The sequence below is a fragment of the Homalodisca vitripennis genome, chromosome 1 (assembly GCF_021130785.1).
Source record: "Homalodisca vitripennis isolate AUS2020 chromosome 1, UT_GWSS_2.1, whole genome shotgun sequence".
NCBI lineage: Eukaryota > Metazoa > Arthropoda > Insecta > Hemiptera > Cicadellidae > Homalodisca > Homalodisca vitripennis.
The window spans coordinates 220978037-220992709 of NC_060207.1; the positions used below are offsets into that span (position 1 = coordinate 220978037).

Genomic DNA, 14673 nt, shown 5'->3' on the forward strand with positions numbered 1-14673 from the left:
TATGATTGCTCTGAGCTCTATAAGTGTGTGTACTAAACACTCCCAAATATATAACTGGCACTCAGATGACAGTGTAACAATTGTGAAATAAAGTGATTGGTATTTTATTATTAGTACTATTAAATTTTGTTCTGCTTCACAAAGCAGTCATCTACAATGTATAATATTCTATAAATATTCTGCAAATGTTTTATTTGACAATAAAACGGTTTTATAAAATAAAAACTGTTAGTACTAATCTAAACTTATGATTAAAGTAAGTAAATTTGTCTGTTAAACAAATTTTAATTTAAAATTAGACATCAAATTCATAATAATTTCCACTGCCTGCATAAAAAGTCTTCATACTCTGTTAGTCCAAGCTCCTTCACTTCTAGCTTTATTTACATCTAAACTTCGGACTCGGCAAATTATAAATTAGTTCAGTCAATCATAACTAATTTGTGCAACAATTAATATCTACAGATAAATTTCACCGACTCATTTATGAACTATTCCTGATTTTTTTAAGTTTTATTTTTTTATGACACATTCAAATATATAACTGTTAATAGTTTTCCAGATACTCTGTTTCTTTTTAAATTTATTCTTACTTATTAATTTTTTATCATTTCCTTGTGGAACATTAGTATCGTTGTTTGTTCCTACTAAGGTCAGTATTTTGCTATTGTTATCTTTATAAAATCTATGAACGTGGTCCAAGCTTTTGGATCTTAAAACTATACATTGTTTTGTTACATTTGAAATTTCACAAGTAGAATTCACTCTTTTCAGTTTAACGTTTTTGCTTGTACATTTTAACCTAGTTACTCTGTGTGTATGAGGCTTAATGATCCTCTCAGAATTGTGAAAAAATTTAACCTCCAAGTTAAACAAATCTTTATATATTTCATCTTTGGAGAAGACATTTGCTCTTTGATTCAGAATATTTGGTTCAACAGAAAACTTGTTTCTATCTCCATGAAGAAAGTTAAAAACATTTGATTTTTTAATGTCTTCATGGGAAGTCTTGAACTCATTTAACTCCTGTACAAAATACCTGCTGGGCAACGATTTGCTTCTTTTTATTACTTTGTCAGTGTATTGTTCATTTTCACTTACTACGTTTTGACAGGAAAAGTTGTGTCTGTAAAAATATTTTTGACGTCTGCTGCTACTAATATTAACAGTTTTATAATAACCTGAGCTTAAACATTTTTTGACATTAGCTCTTCTATTTAAACCAGTGACTGACAAGTTTCTGGAACCTGCCTCAGGATTTCCATTCATAAAATCACCAGTTGAATAATTTCTTTGTTGAATAACATCAGCAACCAGAAATGAAAAAGTATCCTTCTTCTTCAAGATTGGCGACTTTTCAATGTTATCCACAAGTCCAATAGTTTTAAATGTTCTTTCATGTTCAGTCATTATTTTACAATTGATATCATTTGTATTTGGCTCAATTTGTGATTTCGTATTGTGAGGTTTATTGTTTCGTATTTTTAAATAATTGCACATAAATATTCTATTGCATTCTAAAAAGTCAACTTTCTCAATTTTTCCTTTGAAAACTTTAGATTTTTGATTTATTTTCTTCATTTTCTTCTTTATACTGTGTTTTTTGGCTACATTTATGGTTGGATTGTCATCTTCGAGTGGTTCTGAGGATTTTATCTTTTTCAAAACTTTGCCTTGTTCGAGAAATATATCAGTCGGCTCCAATGTTGCTGCATATACTTTAACATCCTCTTCTCTATCTGGTGGTGACATTGTTATACCTTCCTTCTTCTCTGGTGGTGGTGGTGTTATATCATCCTTCTCGGATGGTGGATTTGTTATATTCTCATTTTCCTCAGGTTGTTTGACAATCTTGTCTTCCTGTTCTGTTTTGGTTGGGACTTTACTCTCATTCCTGACTTTGCTCTGAGCTAAATTACCTCGCTGAGCACCTTTCTTCTTTTTAAGAATAACTTCAACATCAAGAACAAATGACATGTAAGTCGCGCCTTTTGAGTTCTTCAAAACTGCATCTTCCATTTCACCCATTTTGATTGGTTGTGGAGTTTTAGAAGCTACTTAAAGTGGATCTACACAATCCGTCTTGATTATTATGTTCATTTTACTGTAAAAGAACAACAATTTATGATTATTGAAATACTTATTATTAAAGGCCTCAGTAAAATCATATTGTTCACTGCATATGTTTATGAGCTAAATTTTAAAGCATACAATACACAGGTGATATTTTAAAATATCATTAATAGTGAGTAACATTACAAACTCATTAATTATTTTGATGGGTTGTCAAATTTAATTGAGTAAAGAAAATTTTCTGGTCTTGAAAGAATCAATCCAAATTTATTATTGTAATGTCTTATTCGAGTTCACTTTATAATAAAAATTACTGTGTATAATTTTACAGATAATCTTTTAAAACCTTATTTTAGTTGACTTTAAATGATTAGTTTCATGTAGTCATCCAAACAATTATATAGAATTTAAAATATTTTGATATTAAGCCTTCTAATAAAACAAGTTTTAAGTTTGATCCATAGATATTTTATGTAAAGAAACATAACAAAACAATACTTTGAGGCTATTTTGTGTTCCTATATAGAAACATGGGTAAGTAGTCATTTTAAAGATCTCTACTCGCAAAATACAGTTTGGTGAGGTTACAACTAATTTAATTCTTTGTTTCAATTTGCTGCCCAATAATGTAAAAACATGTTTTGAATTACATGTTAATGTTGAAAACATCCACAATAATGTGAATTTGTGTTTATAGAGAACTATAAAGCTGTGCGCTAATTCAATATTATTAAATAACTAAGTTGATATTGTACATAAAATTTAACAAATGCAGAAACAATCTTAGTTATCAAACTTTTTTCTATACAAAATTTCTGGGGAAACATTTTGTTTTTCTATCTTATTTCCAATTTTAACTGAAAATCAGATGTTTCATAAGTCTTAGGAAGATATGTTTAATTTTATTCAATATCACTGAGGCTACGAAGTATGTAAATATATATATATATATATATATATATATATATATATATATATTCAAAATAAGTAAAATTCAATATAATGATTTAAATAATAATTTATTATTTTGTATTTCATTTCAAAATCTTTCATAATGTTAACATGGTAATGTTTACTGCCTATTTATTGTAAATTATTTTAAGAAGGTTTGGCAATTTATGCGGTTGATATCCTTTACTATATATTTAAACATTGCAGTAAATCACAATTTATAGTTATTAGTTTTATACACATCGGTTTTAATATTGCCTATTTGCTCGAGAGCACTCTGCTCCACTTCAGGATTGACAAGAAATAAACTTTATTCAAACTAATGTTTTAAATTGAAGTTTTATTTACTGGTTTTTATTCAGAGTAATTATACAAAAACAATATCCATTTTAACAGTTTTCTTGAATAAAAAATTGTTTCCTCTAACTCATTGGCAATTTGTTTCTGTATAAAACACTTTTGTCTTCACTATTGCCATGCAGTTATTACCAGGCCATAATCATGCACCAGAAATATAAGAGAGTTAATTGTGTTCTGGTTAGCAGTTGTGTAGCAGCATTGCGTTTTTCGCTTATTGGACTTTTTAAGTAATTCTCCATTTATATGTTTATCTATTTCATATTTGACCATTATCTAGATTGAAGTTGGAGTAATCTAAGGAATTGATCACAGAAACGGCGTTATCTAAATAGCTAATCCAACGCCTCAAGTTGTATCTCATAAAGGCTGGAAATTTGTCGGTCAACAATTGTCACTTTGCTAGGGTCAAGAAACAATTCGCTGGTTGTAGTCTTTAATTTAACGACTTAAGAAACCTTTATATTTCAAGAGGTTTTCTTTTATTTTTTTAACTGTGGTTGATAATGAAGTTTGTGATTTCATGTCTTCGTCTTCTTTTCTGGCTCTTAACCTATTCATGAAATATTCAGTTGGACTATACATTGCATAATAACATAGGAAGGCTTTATTAACTCTTACAAAATTATTGTTATTTACTCTAAATTTAGTTTTTTTTCTCTTAAGCTTTGATTTATTTGATTCTTTTGTGTTAATTCCATTGTTGCTTTTAAACAGGGATTCTTTTGTGTTAATTCCATTGTTGCTTTTAGACAGGGATTCTTTTGTGTTAATTCCATTGTTGCTTTTAGACAGGGATTCTTTTGTGTTAATTCCATTTTTGCTTTTAAACAGGGATTCTTTTGTGTTAATTCCATTGTCGCTTTTAGACAGGGATTCTTTTGTGTTAATTCCATTGTTGCTTTTAAACAAGTCAGACTCTTTTACTTGTTGTATTTCCTTGTTTTTACTTGATGACTTCTTTGTTAGCAAAAATTGTTTTATAAAGTTGTTCAGGGAACTGGGTGATTTATGTTGGAACTTTGTTTTTATTTCATTATTTTTTGCTTTCAAACTAAGTTTTTCATCAATTTGAGTTGCCTTATCAGAATATTTTGGTTTCTGAATAGCTTCCATATTAACATTTTCTTGAACATTATTCAAGTTGCTACTATTGCCATCACTGTTGAAATTATAAGTATTTTCTTCTTGGCTCATATTTTCTATTGGCATTAAAATCAAGCTAGTTTGTAAAGCAATTGAGGTCTTTGTTTTCTTTGTTATTAGAGAAGCTTCATCTGCGTTTTCCTCTTGCACTTTTATATTGAAAAGAATGTGTGAAAAGGAACCGAAGCTGTAAGTTGAAGATGAAGAAGATAGTTTTTTAAAATCCTGATCATAAGTTTCTCTATTGAGTTCACTCTCTAGATCTACAAAATAATCATCTTTATTTTTACAATAACTTTCTACTATGTCCCTAATATTTAATTGATTATTTCTTGAAGTTAATGATACTAGTGGCTCATAATTTAATCTCAGACCTGTAGTAGATGTTGCATGAGATTTGTCATAGCCGTTCATTAATTTATTTTCAGTAGGAGAAATCGAATTATGTTTCTCATTATTTGTCGGAAAATAAAATGTGTGATCAGGTTTGTTACTTTCTTTAACAAGTATCTGTGGGATTGAAGATTTATTTTTAAGTAAGGTTGGATACTTTTTCCCTGGATTATAAACTATTTGTGGCTCAAAAATTTTTATTTTACCTGGCATTTTTGATAATTCAGTAAGTGGTTGCATATTTTCTGTAATAAGGTCTGTTTTTCTTAGTGATTCTTTTTTGTGCAAACTCTGCTGGAAGATTTTATCTGAGCAATGTTTGTTTTTATTAACAAATTTAAACAATGACATTTGTGATGATTGAACTTTATATGTTTCATAAGGAATATGACCGATTCTAACATAAGAGCCTTGTTGAGGTGAAGTAGAACAAGTTTCAGCTTGTTTTAAGGCACTGTGTCCGTTTTTGCTTCTGTAAGAGTTCGTGTGTGAAAAGTTTAATTTGTTTGCATTATACGAGAGAGTGGGTTTCATAGCAGTTAATAATTCTTTTCCTTCCTCTAAAGTGTAATTTTTTGCATTACCATTTTTATTTATGTTTTCGTGATTCAAATATGCAGCTGAAGAAGCTTTATCTAATTGTGAAGTCCAAATTGAATCTGTACAACTCTGTACTGTACATTCATTTGACTCATTGTTCCCTTTTGTGAATTCTTTACAAAAATTGCAACAAAACACTTTGCTGTAGGATCTTTCTTGAAGCTCTACATGGAATGGTTGTAAGTCCAAGCCAAATTTTAATGTTTTATACAGAGGTGGTTGTTTAAGACTCTCTAGAAACTCATCCTGTCTGACCTGACTAATTGGAAATCTCTGACAACCCATATTAGAATTATCATCTATCAAAAATGTTTTTTCAAAGAACTGGACTGGCTCGGATAGTATTGGTTTTATTGTATTTCTCTCTTCCAGTTCCAAAGGTGCCTGTGATCCTTCTTGGTGTGTTTTTAATGTTTGAATGTTCCAATCTAGTGTTTGTACTGGCTCGGTCTGCACAGCAACGTCTACTGATGTTTTAGAATACGAGATCATTGGTGGGCTGACCTCTGGTAACAAATTAACATTTTTGAGACTAGAATCTTGCAATCTAGAACTAAGTAATTCTTCTGGAAAAGCCAGTTGTCGATTGTTAAGTTTTTCATCGAGTTGAACAACTTTAGTGATTTTTTGTTTATTGTATTGACTTTTTAGTGACAGAACATCACTTCTACCTTTGTTTGTTTGTTTTAAATTGTTACAACCAGTCAGATTACTTTTGTAAGAGAAATTGTCAATTTCAAACTCATCAAGAGTGCTTTGATGAGATTCAAACTGCATTCTGTTATTGAAAACTGCTGAATTATTTACACCACTGTGGGCAGAGTAGAAAATTCTATCATTTCTCAAATCGTCATTGTTACATTTTGTGTAACTATTTGGGGCCTTGTGTTTACACCAGCATGTTTTATATTTTGAAGTAAAACTATTGTGTATTGAGTTTTGTAAATATTTTTCCATGTAATTAACTATGGTTAGGCTTTTAGATTTTTTGGACGAGTAGTATGGCTGTAATAGTGAATAGTCTTTGTTATGAATCTCACTAAAATTATCCGTTTGTTTTATACATCCCTTACCCACTATTGAAGATGAACTGTGAGATCTAATTGCATTGTAAGTTCTATTTTTGTTGGGAATTTTACAATTATTAATCAGTTCTTTAGGTTCAATTAAATCATTATCATTAATTGTTGAAGTCTTTTCATTTTTTCTTAGCTCATTAAGTATTGTGTTGATATTGTTAATAGTAGACATGTATGAAAGTTCAGTTTGTCTAATATTATTTTTGTTTAGTTTCTGAAACGTTCCTCTTCTCAACCTGGCTTTAATTGCAATTATTTTATTTTCAGTGTTTTCTTCTTCCGATATAATGTTTGCAAAATCTAGATTATGCCCGGAATGTGCTTTTTTGTTTTTATTCACTTTTCCAGAGTTACAATTTTGGAAATTGGACTGATGATTATGATTTGACAAACTCACATCATCATTATGAGTTAAATTCTGTAATATTTCACCTTTGCCATGTTCACGATTAGACAGTTCATTAGAGATGTCACATTGGAGAAAGTTTGATATTTTGCGAAACTGACTGTGGGATGCATTGAGGATAACCACTTTGTTCGCCATGATACGATTTGAAGATTTTAGTTTACGTTTATGTCTGAAATAGTTCTCATCTTCTGTCTGAAGAGAGCGTTGGTTTCTAAGATCCTCCCTGTTACTGCTTAGTTTATTGTCTAGGTTTGCTGTAAGAGAGCATTTTAAAGTTTGGTCAGATTTAATGTCATCATCTTTTATAAGAAGAAGTGACCATCCTTTTTCTGTTTTAACTAGCAGAGACATTTGTCTCTTAGTAATTTTATTGTCTCTATGTGAGTGTTTTCTACTGGCTTTATGCTCAAACGAAGTTTGTTTGTTATCTATCGGTCCTTCATTAGTTTCGTCTTTTATATCATGTTTCTGAATTTTGTTTTCTTACTTGCCTTTTCTTGACTAATGTATCATTTGATTTTATTCTTACTTGAGACAAATCTGTTTTCTTGTCACTGAACTTAACCTGAAGCAAATCTTTGCTCAGAGCCTTAGATTTTTTTGGAAGTATTTAACTTCTTTTTATGTGGAGGTGTTTGTTCGTACTTAAATGCAGTTTTTCTGAAGATCTTGCAAGCTATCACCGGCAATATGTAACTTCATCTGGTTTGATCTTGTAGAGTTACTACAATCTTTTTTTACTTTGAAATTTTCCAGCCTCAACTTATCTGAAACATCTTTAAATCCTTCATGAACATTTACGATCATAGGACAGCGACTCTGTTTTATGGACAGCTCTAAATATCTCATATCTAGTGGCACCTCTTTTTTCTTCTAAACGTTTTTTCTTCTGCGCAAAATTGGCATTGTGAATTAAACTTTGTTGGTTGTTACTGTATACAGTTTGTTGACTTTCTGGATTTATTTTCATCTTTGTACTTTTTGGATTAGTCACACAGTAACTCACTGCTACATCACTCTTAAGTGAATCGTAATCAGTTTTGCCCTCTGCTTTCTTACCTGTCTTTTTCTGTTTTATTACCTGCCTTTTTCTGTTTTATTCCTCTGGGGATTTGATTGTTTTCTTATCATAAAGCTTTGTTTTGGATTTATCTGAATACAGTTTCACATTATTATCACACTTAACATTTGAGTTAATATTTTTTATATATCTTACCACTATTTTTAATTCTATTACATTCCTCACAATTCTTGTCGATGTACGTGTTTGGCCATTGGAATTATAAATATATTTATTTTTAAATGCAAGTATCAAAAAGCTGTATTAGTATAAATAATTACAATATAAAATGTCTTTAATTATAAATAAATCTATATTACTGATAATTATGTAATTTGATTCATGCAAAGTTAATTATTTAATAAAAAATAAATTGAAATAGTTTTTACTTACAATTTAAGGAATGACAGATAATTTTTCTTTAACCTTAGTTAAAATTTATTTACATTTTTAAAATTGTGACATTTCAAACCTCCAGCTGTTTAATATTATTTATTCACAGCATGCATTTCCTTAAACATATTTTTTTTTTAAAACTTCAGTTTTTATGCTATGGTGGTTTTGTAATGAATCAGTTACCTATATTTTATTTTTAACAAAGAGACTACCAAAGTGTCTAATACTACATTGGGTTTTCCGGCCATCTATCAGTGATGTAAAATAATGTAAACATTAATATACAATCATCAATTTGAGCCAATGTTACACATTCTTTCCAAGTCATACATAGCAAAATATTATTATGGCTCTGCAATATGAAGAATAGCATGTACAACATGTGCCCATGTTCTTCTGGCACTCTGACTTCATTCGGTGTGTGACCTATGAGGACAGCAAAGGTCATGTTTTAGTTCCAGAGTGTGAGAGTATTATAATACAGGGAGTTCTGTAACTCTCTGGACAAATGTATACCACGTTATTGCTCTGGTCAAGACAAACATATGTTACCATATGAATATGGGTCCTCCAATGCTTAGTTTCCCATCTGTCTGCCTGTATGTTTTTTTATTAAAAAATTTATATCTTAAAAACTAATAAATTATACCAATTTTGGCTAAAATTGTTTATGATAACAAGGTCAGTTACCGAAAAAAATATTATGAAAATTATCATTCGCTTTTTTCAAGATGGCGGCCATTAAAACTTTGAATATCTTAAGAACCTGCAATTTTTCTCAAGAATTACAAGAATAACATTTTTTAAGGATTTCATCACAAATTTAATGACAACCAAAAATTATTTAAAAAATCGAATAATAAATAGTTCATTAAGAGCAGATTTTATTGTAAGAAGACATGGCCACATTCATTGGTTCTCAGTGAATAGCCAGCAATACAAACACACTGAGCCAAATTTTGTACAATTTAAATTTATTAGCTTTTAAGATATTAATTTTTTTTATAAAAAACTTACGGACAGACAGATGGGAAAAACTAAGCATTGAAGACCCATGTTCAAAAAATATGTCTATCTTGATCTGAGCAATAACATGGTATACCTTTGTCCATAGAGTTACGTGACACCCTGTATAAGCACACAACTTAGTTTTTCAGTAAACCCAACATTCACATTGAATCAATCTTTCCCACCATAGCCACGTTATGTGACTTAGTTTTTCTCTAAAATGGTGATGAATTTCTTCTGAGAAATAAACCGATTTTCAACCACACTAATTTTAGTTGAGATTGAAATGGGGAGGGTAACAAAAGGCTTAAAATTATAAAACGATAATTTTTTTTCTCAGATTATATTTCTCTTAGCTTATCACATTTAAAATCAAATGCCTGGCAAATAGATCTTAGTCAGTGTCAGCCATACACCATAATAAAGACTCTAAAATAAAGACTCAGAAAGTGATGGTAACTCTCAGCCCCTTTATCTAGTTGTCTGACGGTGATATAAATATTATTTATATGTCTGACGATCGGTAATACCAGGAACAATAATCTGATCTAAGAAAACATTCTTGTGGTATGTTTGAAACCTTTTGAAACCCTTCCATTTCTTAGCATGGTGCAATTCATTTATTTCTCAGGAAATTCCTCTATCGACTTTAGAAAAACTAAGTTTTGTATACAGTGAAAAAATGGCTTGTGGCTCCAGGGACTAATATCAAGGTTTCTCAGACTTTTTAACACCAATTGGCACAACTTCCAGCCAACCATAAAGAATGTTAACAGATTTCAAATTATTCAGGTATGGGTATAGTAATAAAATCAACAGAATATAATTCAACTTTATGTCAAATACACAGATCGTCAATCAAAATTAATTAAATTAACCGTTATTGTTCACATCACTTTATGCGGGTCCAAGCTTCTGCAAAATGTCTTTCTTTTAAGTATAAATGTACTACCATGGTTTTGCTGAGGTTCAGAGTATATGCAAGATTTCACTCGACCCTACAGCACAATCAGTGGCTGAGTGTAGAAATAGATCTGTCACTTCTATAATCAGTAGAGATATCAATCAACCTAAAGCTGGACATCATAGTTTATTCTGCATACAAAAACATATCGATGGAGAACAATTTGCAGAGCTTAGACAATACAGGATCATTAGTCCTTGAGTTTATTCTCAATCTAAAAAGGCAAAGATCATGATAGTGCCAATCTAGACAATAGACAGTTTCTTTATTCATGTACATAGAGTTACAGAATTGGCGTCAAGTAGGTAAAGGTAAAAATTTAGAATATTAGTCAGCAATGTAGAAAACAGTGGATAAACCATTTTAAGCACTATGATTAAATGGTTCCTCCAGTTTATAAATTCTTCAAGGGAGTAAAATGTCCTCTGTAGAAACCATTCTTGGAGTTTCTTCTTGAAGCATTTCTGTCCACTGTTTATTTCTAGATGGTCTGGAAGAATATTGAAGAGTTTAGGTCCTGCACAGCTTGGCTTCCTCTTGTACAAAGCAAGGCGATGAATTGGCAGAGCATAGGTCATGGGGTTCCGGGTGTTGTAATGGTGCATTTCTCCCAGCCTTGTAATGTTCTGTGAGACAGCATAGCAGATCACTTCTGTCACAAACAGAGATATCACAGTCAAAATTTTAAGAATTTTGAAAAGCTTGCCGCAATTAGCCTTTGGCTATAGTCCTGCCAATGTTCTCACAGCTTTCTTTTGAAGTATTAGTACCCGTTGGAGATTCCCGATGGAAGAGTATCCCCATACCACTAATCCATATCTTAGATGTGCTTCAAAGAGTGAGAAATAAGCAGTTTTTGCTGTGCCCCAGATTGCTCATTTTTGTTATTCTTTTTAATACATATAGACTACTGCTGAGCTTTCTGCAGAGTTGGTCTACATGTGGAGTCCAGGTTAGATTGTTGTCAATGATGATTCCTAGGTAGTTAGCTTCATTTTTCAATTTCAATATCTGGCAAGCCATGTATTACTGCACTTGCTCTTCCTAAGTTCAGTTGTTGGGTTTTGCATTCATTTAATATAAGATTGTTTTTTTGTGACAATAAATTTCTTTTCCATGTCCAGGGCTATACAAAGGAAGATATTTCAAGTTCTGGTATTTGTTTCTCGGCCACCAGCCAAGGCTGTGTCATCAGCATACATCATGACTTGGCAGAACTCTTGTAGATATTTTTGGGAGGTCATTGGTTAACAGAATAAAAAGCATTGGTCCAAGAACTGAGCCTTGGGGAACACCTCTGTCAATTAAAAGTGGTGGCGATCTAGTTTTATAAATTGTATTGTTTAATATATATATGCTATCTCTACTGTTTGTGATCTGCCTTTTAGATAACTTGACATCCACTTTCCAGAGATCCCTCTTATCCCCATGTTCTTCATCTTTTCTAATATAAGATCATGCTCCAAGCAATCGAACGCCCTACTGAAATCCAGGAAAAATGCACTGATGGCAGTTCCTTCCTATATTTCATTCAGCACAAGCTCAGTGAAATTTATTATGGCAGAAGTTGTTGATCTGCCTTTGAGGAACCCATGTTGCTGGCTTGTGATGATGTTGTTTACTGTCAGGTGGTTCAAGAGTCTGACAAGGACAATTTTCTCAATTACTTTGGATATTGTTGATAGGAGGGATATGGGGCGGTAGTTATCGATTGAGGTGCTCGGATTCTTTTTGAGTTTAGGAAAGACTTTTGCTAGTTTTAATGCTTTGGGAAAAATTCCTTGGGTGAAAGATAGGTTTATGATGAATGTAAGTGGAGGTGCAATTTCTTCCTTACAGTGTTTTAGTAGTATGGAGGACACTTTATCAATTCCAGAGGACGGTTTGGATTTAAGAGAAGATAATTATGGTGTTTGTTACATCGATGACTGATACTGGTAGAAAAGTCAAGTCAGGAACATAGTCAGTTTCTAGCTCATTTGGTTGTGGCCTTTGTTGTATCTGGCCAGCAGCAGTAAGAGTTTTCTCTACCACTGATACAAAGTGTTGATTGAAGTGCTGAGCAATTTCAAGCGGCTCCTCAATCAGTTCATTTTTGACTAGTAGTTGAAGGTTGGTGGAATCTTTTGTATTTTTACACCTTTCATAGTTGATCACCTCCCAAAGGGTTGTTTGTTTTCACAGTTTTGAATGTAGTTCGATGTGATTTCTTTTCGCTTTTCCTTCAGTTTTAAGTCGTATTTCCTTTTTCTAGCAGCTGTTTCTGTTTTATTTTCTTCTGAACCATGAAGTAGCATTCTGTCCAGTGCTTGTAAGTACAGTAGTTGTGTTTTAGTGTTTGTGTATCCTCATCAATCACTACACCAAATTTTCTTTTTTTCTTTCACCTTAAAGTTTTGGTAGGACATGCTGTATTCAAGGCTAAAATCAAAGTATTATTAAAGCTGTCATAGGCCTGATCAACTTCTATTTTGTTGTAAACGTCACACCAGGTTACGTTTGACAGTATAATTTTTAGTTGATTGACGTTTTCCTGATTATACTGTCGACGTGTTGAGGATGGGAGTTTCAAGTTCTGGGGTTGGACGTTGATTGTGCTGTTTGCGCTTTGTGATCCGACAGTCCTGTAATGATGACTTCTACGTTGATGTCTTTAGAGTTTAAGTTAGAGCATACCATGTCAATAAATGTGGCTGAGGTTGAGGTGACTCTAGTTGGGGGTAGCTCTAGTATTTCGATGTTATGACTGCTCAATATATTTTCTAGTTTGTTTCTGTTTTGGTTTTTTGTAAGCATGTATATATTTATGTCTCCCATGATGATGGTAGGACATTTCCATGTAGGTATCTTGTCTAAGGTACTTGAGATTATATTCAGGGCATCTTCAAGGTTCGGACTTGGAGGTCTGTAGACGCCAAGAAGGTATACAATTTTCTTCTTCACTTTAATATTGACTGCATATTGTTCACAAATCAGTTCTTCAGAGCTTGTGTCTTTACTTTCTACTACATTTCCAAGTGATTCATGAGCATATACGGCCACTCCTCCTTTTCTCGAAAGCTTTCTGGAAAACCGCCCAATTAATATGTAGTCTCTTAGTTTGGTATGTAGAAGTTGGTAATCTTTTAGACTATGTTCTGTCAAGACTACAATATGAGGTTTTGTGGTGTCAAGTAAGTGGTCAAGCTGGTTTGTCTTGTTCATTAATGAGTCAATATTTTGGTGGAGTATTTTTAGCTTTTTTAGAGGGTTTATACTTTTAGTTTCAGCTGGGAGTTTATGAAGATTCTTGTAAAGGTTTTTGGTTTCTGCGGATGTTTCAGTTTTGCTTTTTTCCAGTGTGTTGTCTCTAAAAAATTGTGTTTTTTGTTATGATCTGCCATGATGTTATAGTTTACAGCCATATGTTCTTTATAAAATGCAATATTACTGCTAAAGAAGTCATCTAGAGTTTGGTCCTCTGCTAATGTTTTTTGAGTTTAGGGGTGGATTGCAGTTGAGAGCAGATGAAGTTTTCAGACAGTCAGTTAGTCTGCTAGTTTTAAAAGTGGAGTTGGGGTTTGGGTGGTGAACATCTGCCTCCAGTACAATGATGTTGAAGTCCTCGTCATCACTTGGAGTGAAGTCCAAACTGTTAACCTGGGATCCTGTTACCTGTAGGGTTGTCATTTGGCTGGATACCTCTGTCAATGTTGGTGTAGACAGTTTTTTAGTTGGGGTTTGACTGGTTCCCCCCGTTAATCCTGTTTCAAGTAGAGTTGTCAATTGGCTGGATACCTCTGTCAATGTTGGTGTAGACAGTTTTTTAGTTGGGGTTTGACCGGTTCCCTCCGTTAATCCTGTTGCCTGTAGAGTTGTCGAGAGTCTAGGTTCAGTTGCCGTAGGGTTGTCAATTGGCTGGATTGCAAATGGTTCAGATAATTGATTATTTTTTAGACTTTTTGCATAAATTTTCACAATTATCTAAGGCTTAATCAATATTCATAGTCTTTAGTGGTTGTTATGGTACATGTAACCTATTGATTGCCTTGTATTTTCAATACAATTTTGAAACCTTCATCCAGTATTCCAATTAATACTTAATGGGAGAATCTAACTTTTTTCGTCGTACAAAAATTCTTTGAGTATCACTGAATGTTAACAGATTGCAACGTTGTAGAATCTATGACATTCCGTAAATCTTTTGTAGGTTAATCTACAGACAGCCGACATACTGCATTATCACAAATCAGCTGTT

At 32.2% G+C, this 14673-nt stretch overlaps 1 protein-coding gene across 1 annotated transcript; it reads right to left on the bottom strand.

Annotated features, from left to right (window-relative positions):
- Positions 1-265: 265 nt before the first annotated feature.
- On the bottom strand, positions 266-8522 carry LOC124353071. The gene is made up of 2 exons (XM_046802884.1): positions 8462-8522; positions 266-2104 (listed from the first exon to the last, which is right to left on the bottom strand). Exon 2 carries the CDS (start codon positions 2026-2028, stop codon positions 514-516), a length of 1515 nt encoding a protein of 504 aa, XP_046658840.1. The 5' UTR covers positions 2029-2104; positions 8462-8522; the 3' UTR covers positions 266-513.
- Positions 8523-14673: the final 6151 nt, after the last annotated feature.

Coding starts and splice junctions, on each gene's coding strand:
- LOC124353071 (XM_046802884.1), bottom strand. CDS start 2,028: ATGGGTGAAATGGAAGATGCAGTTTTGAAGAACTCAAAAGGCGCGACT.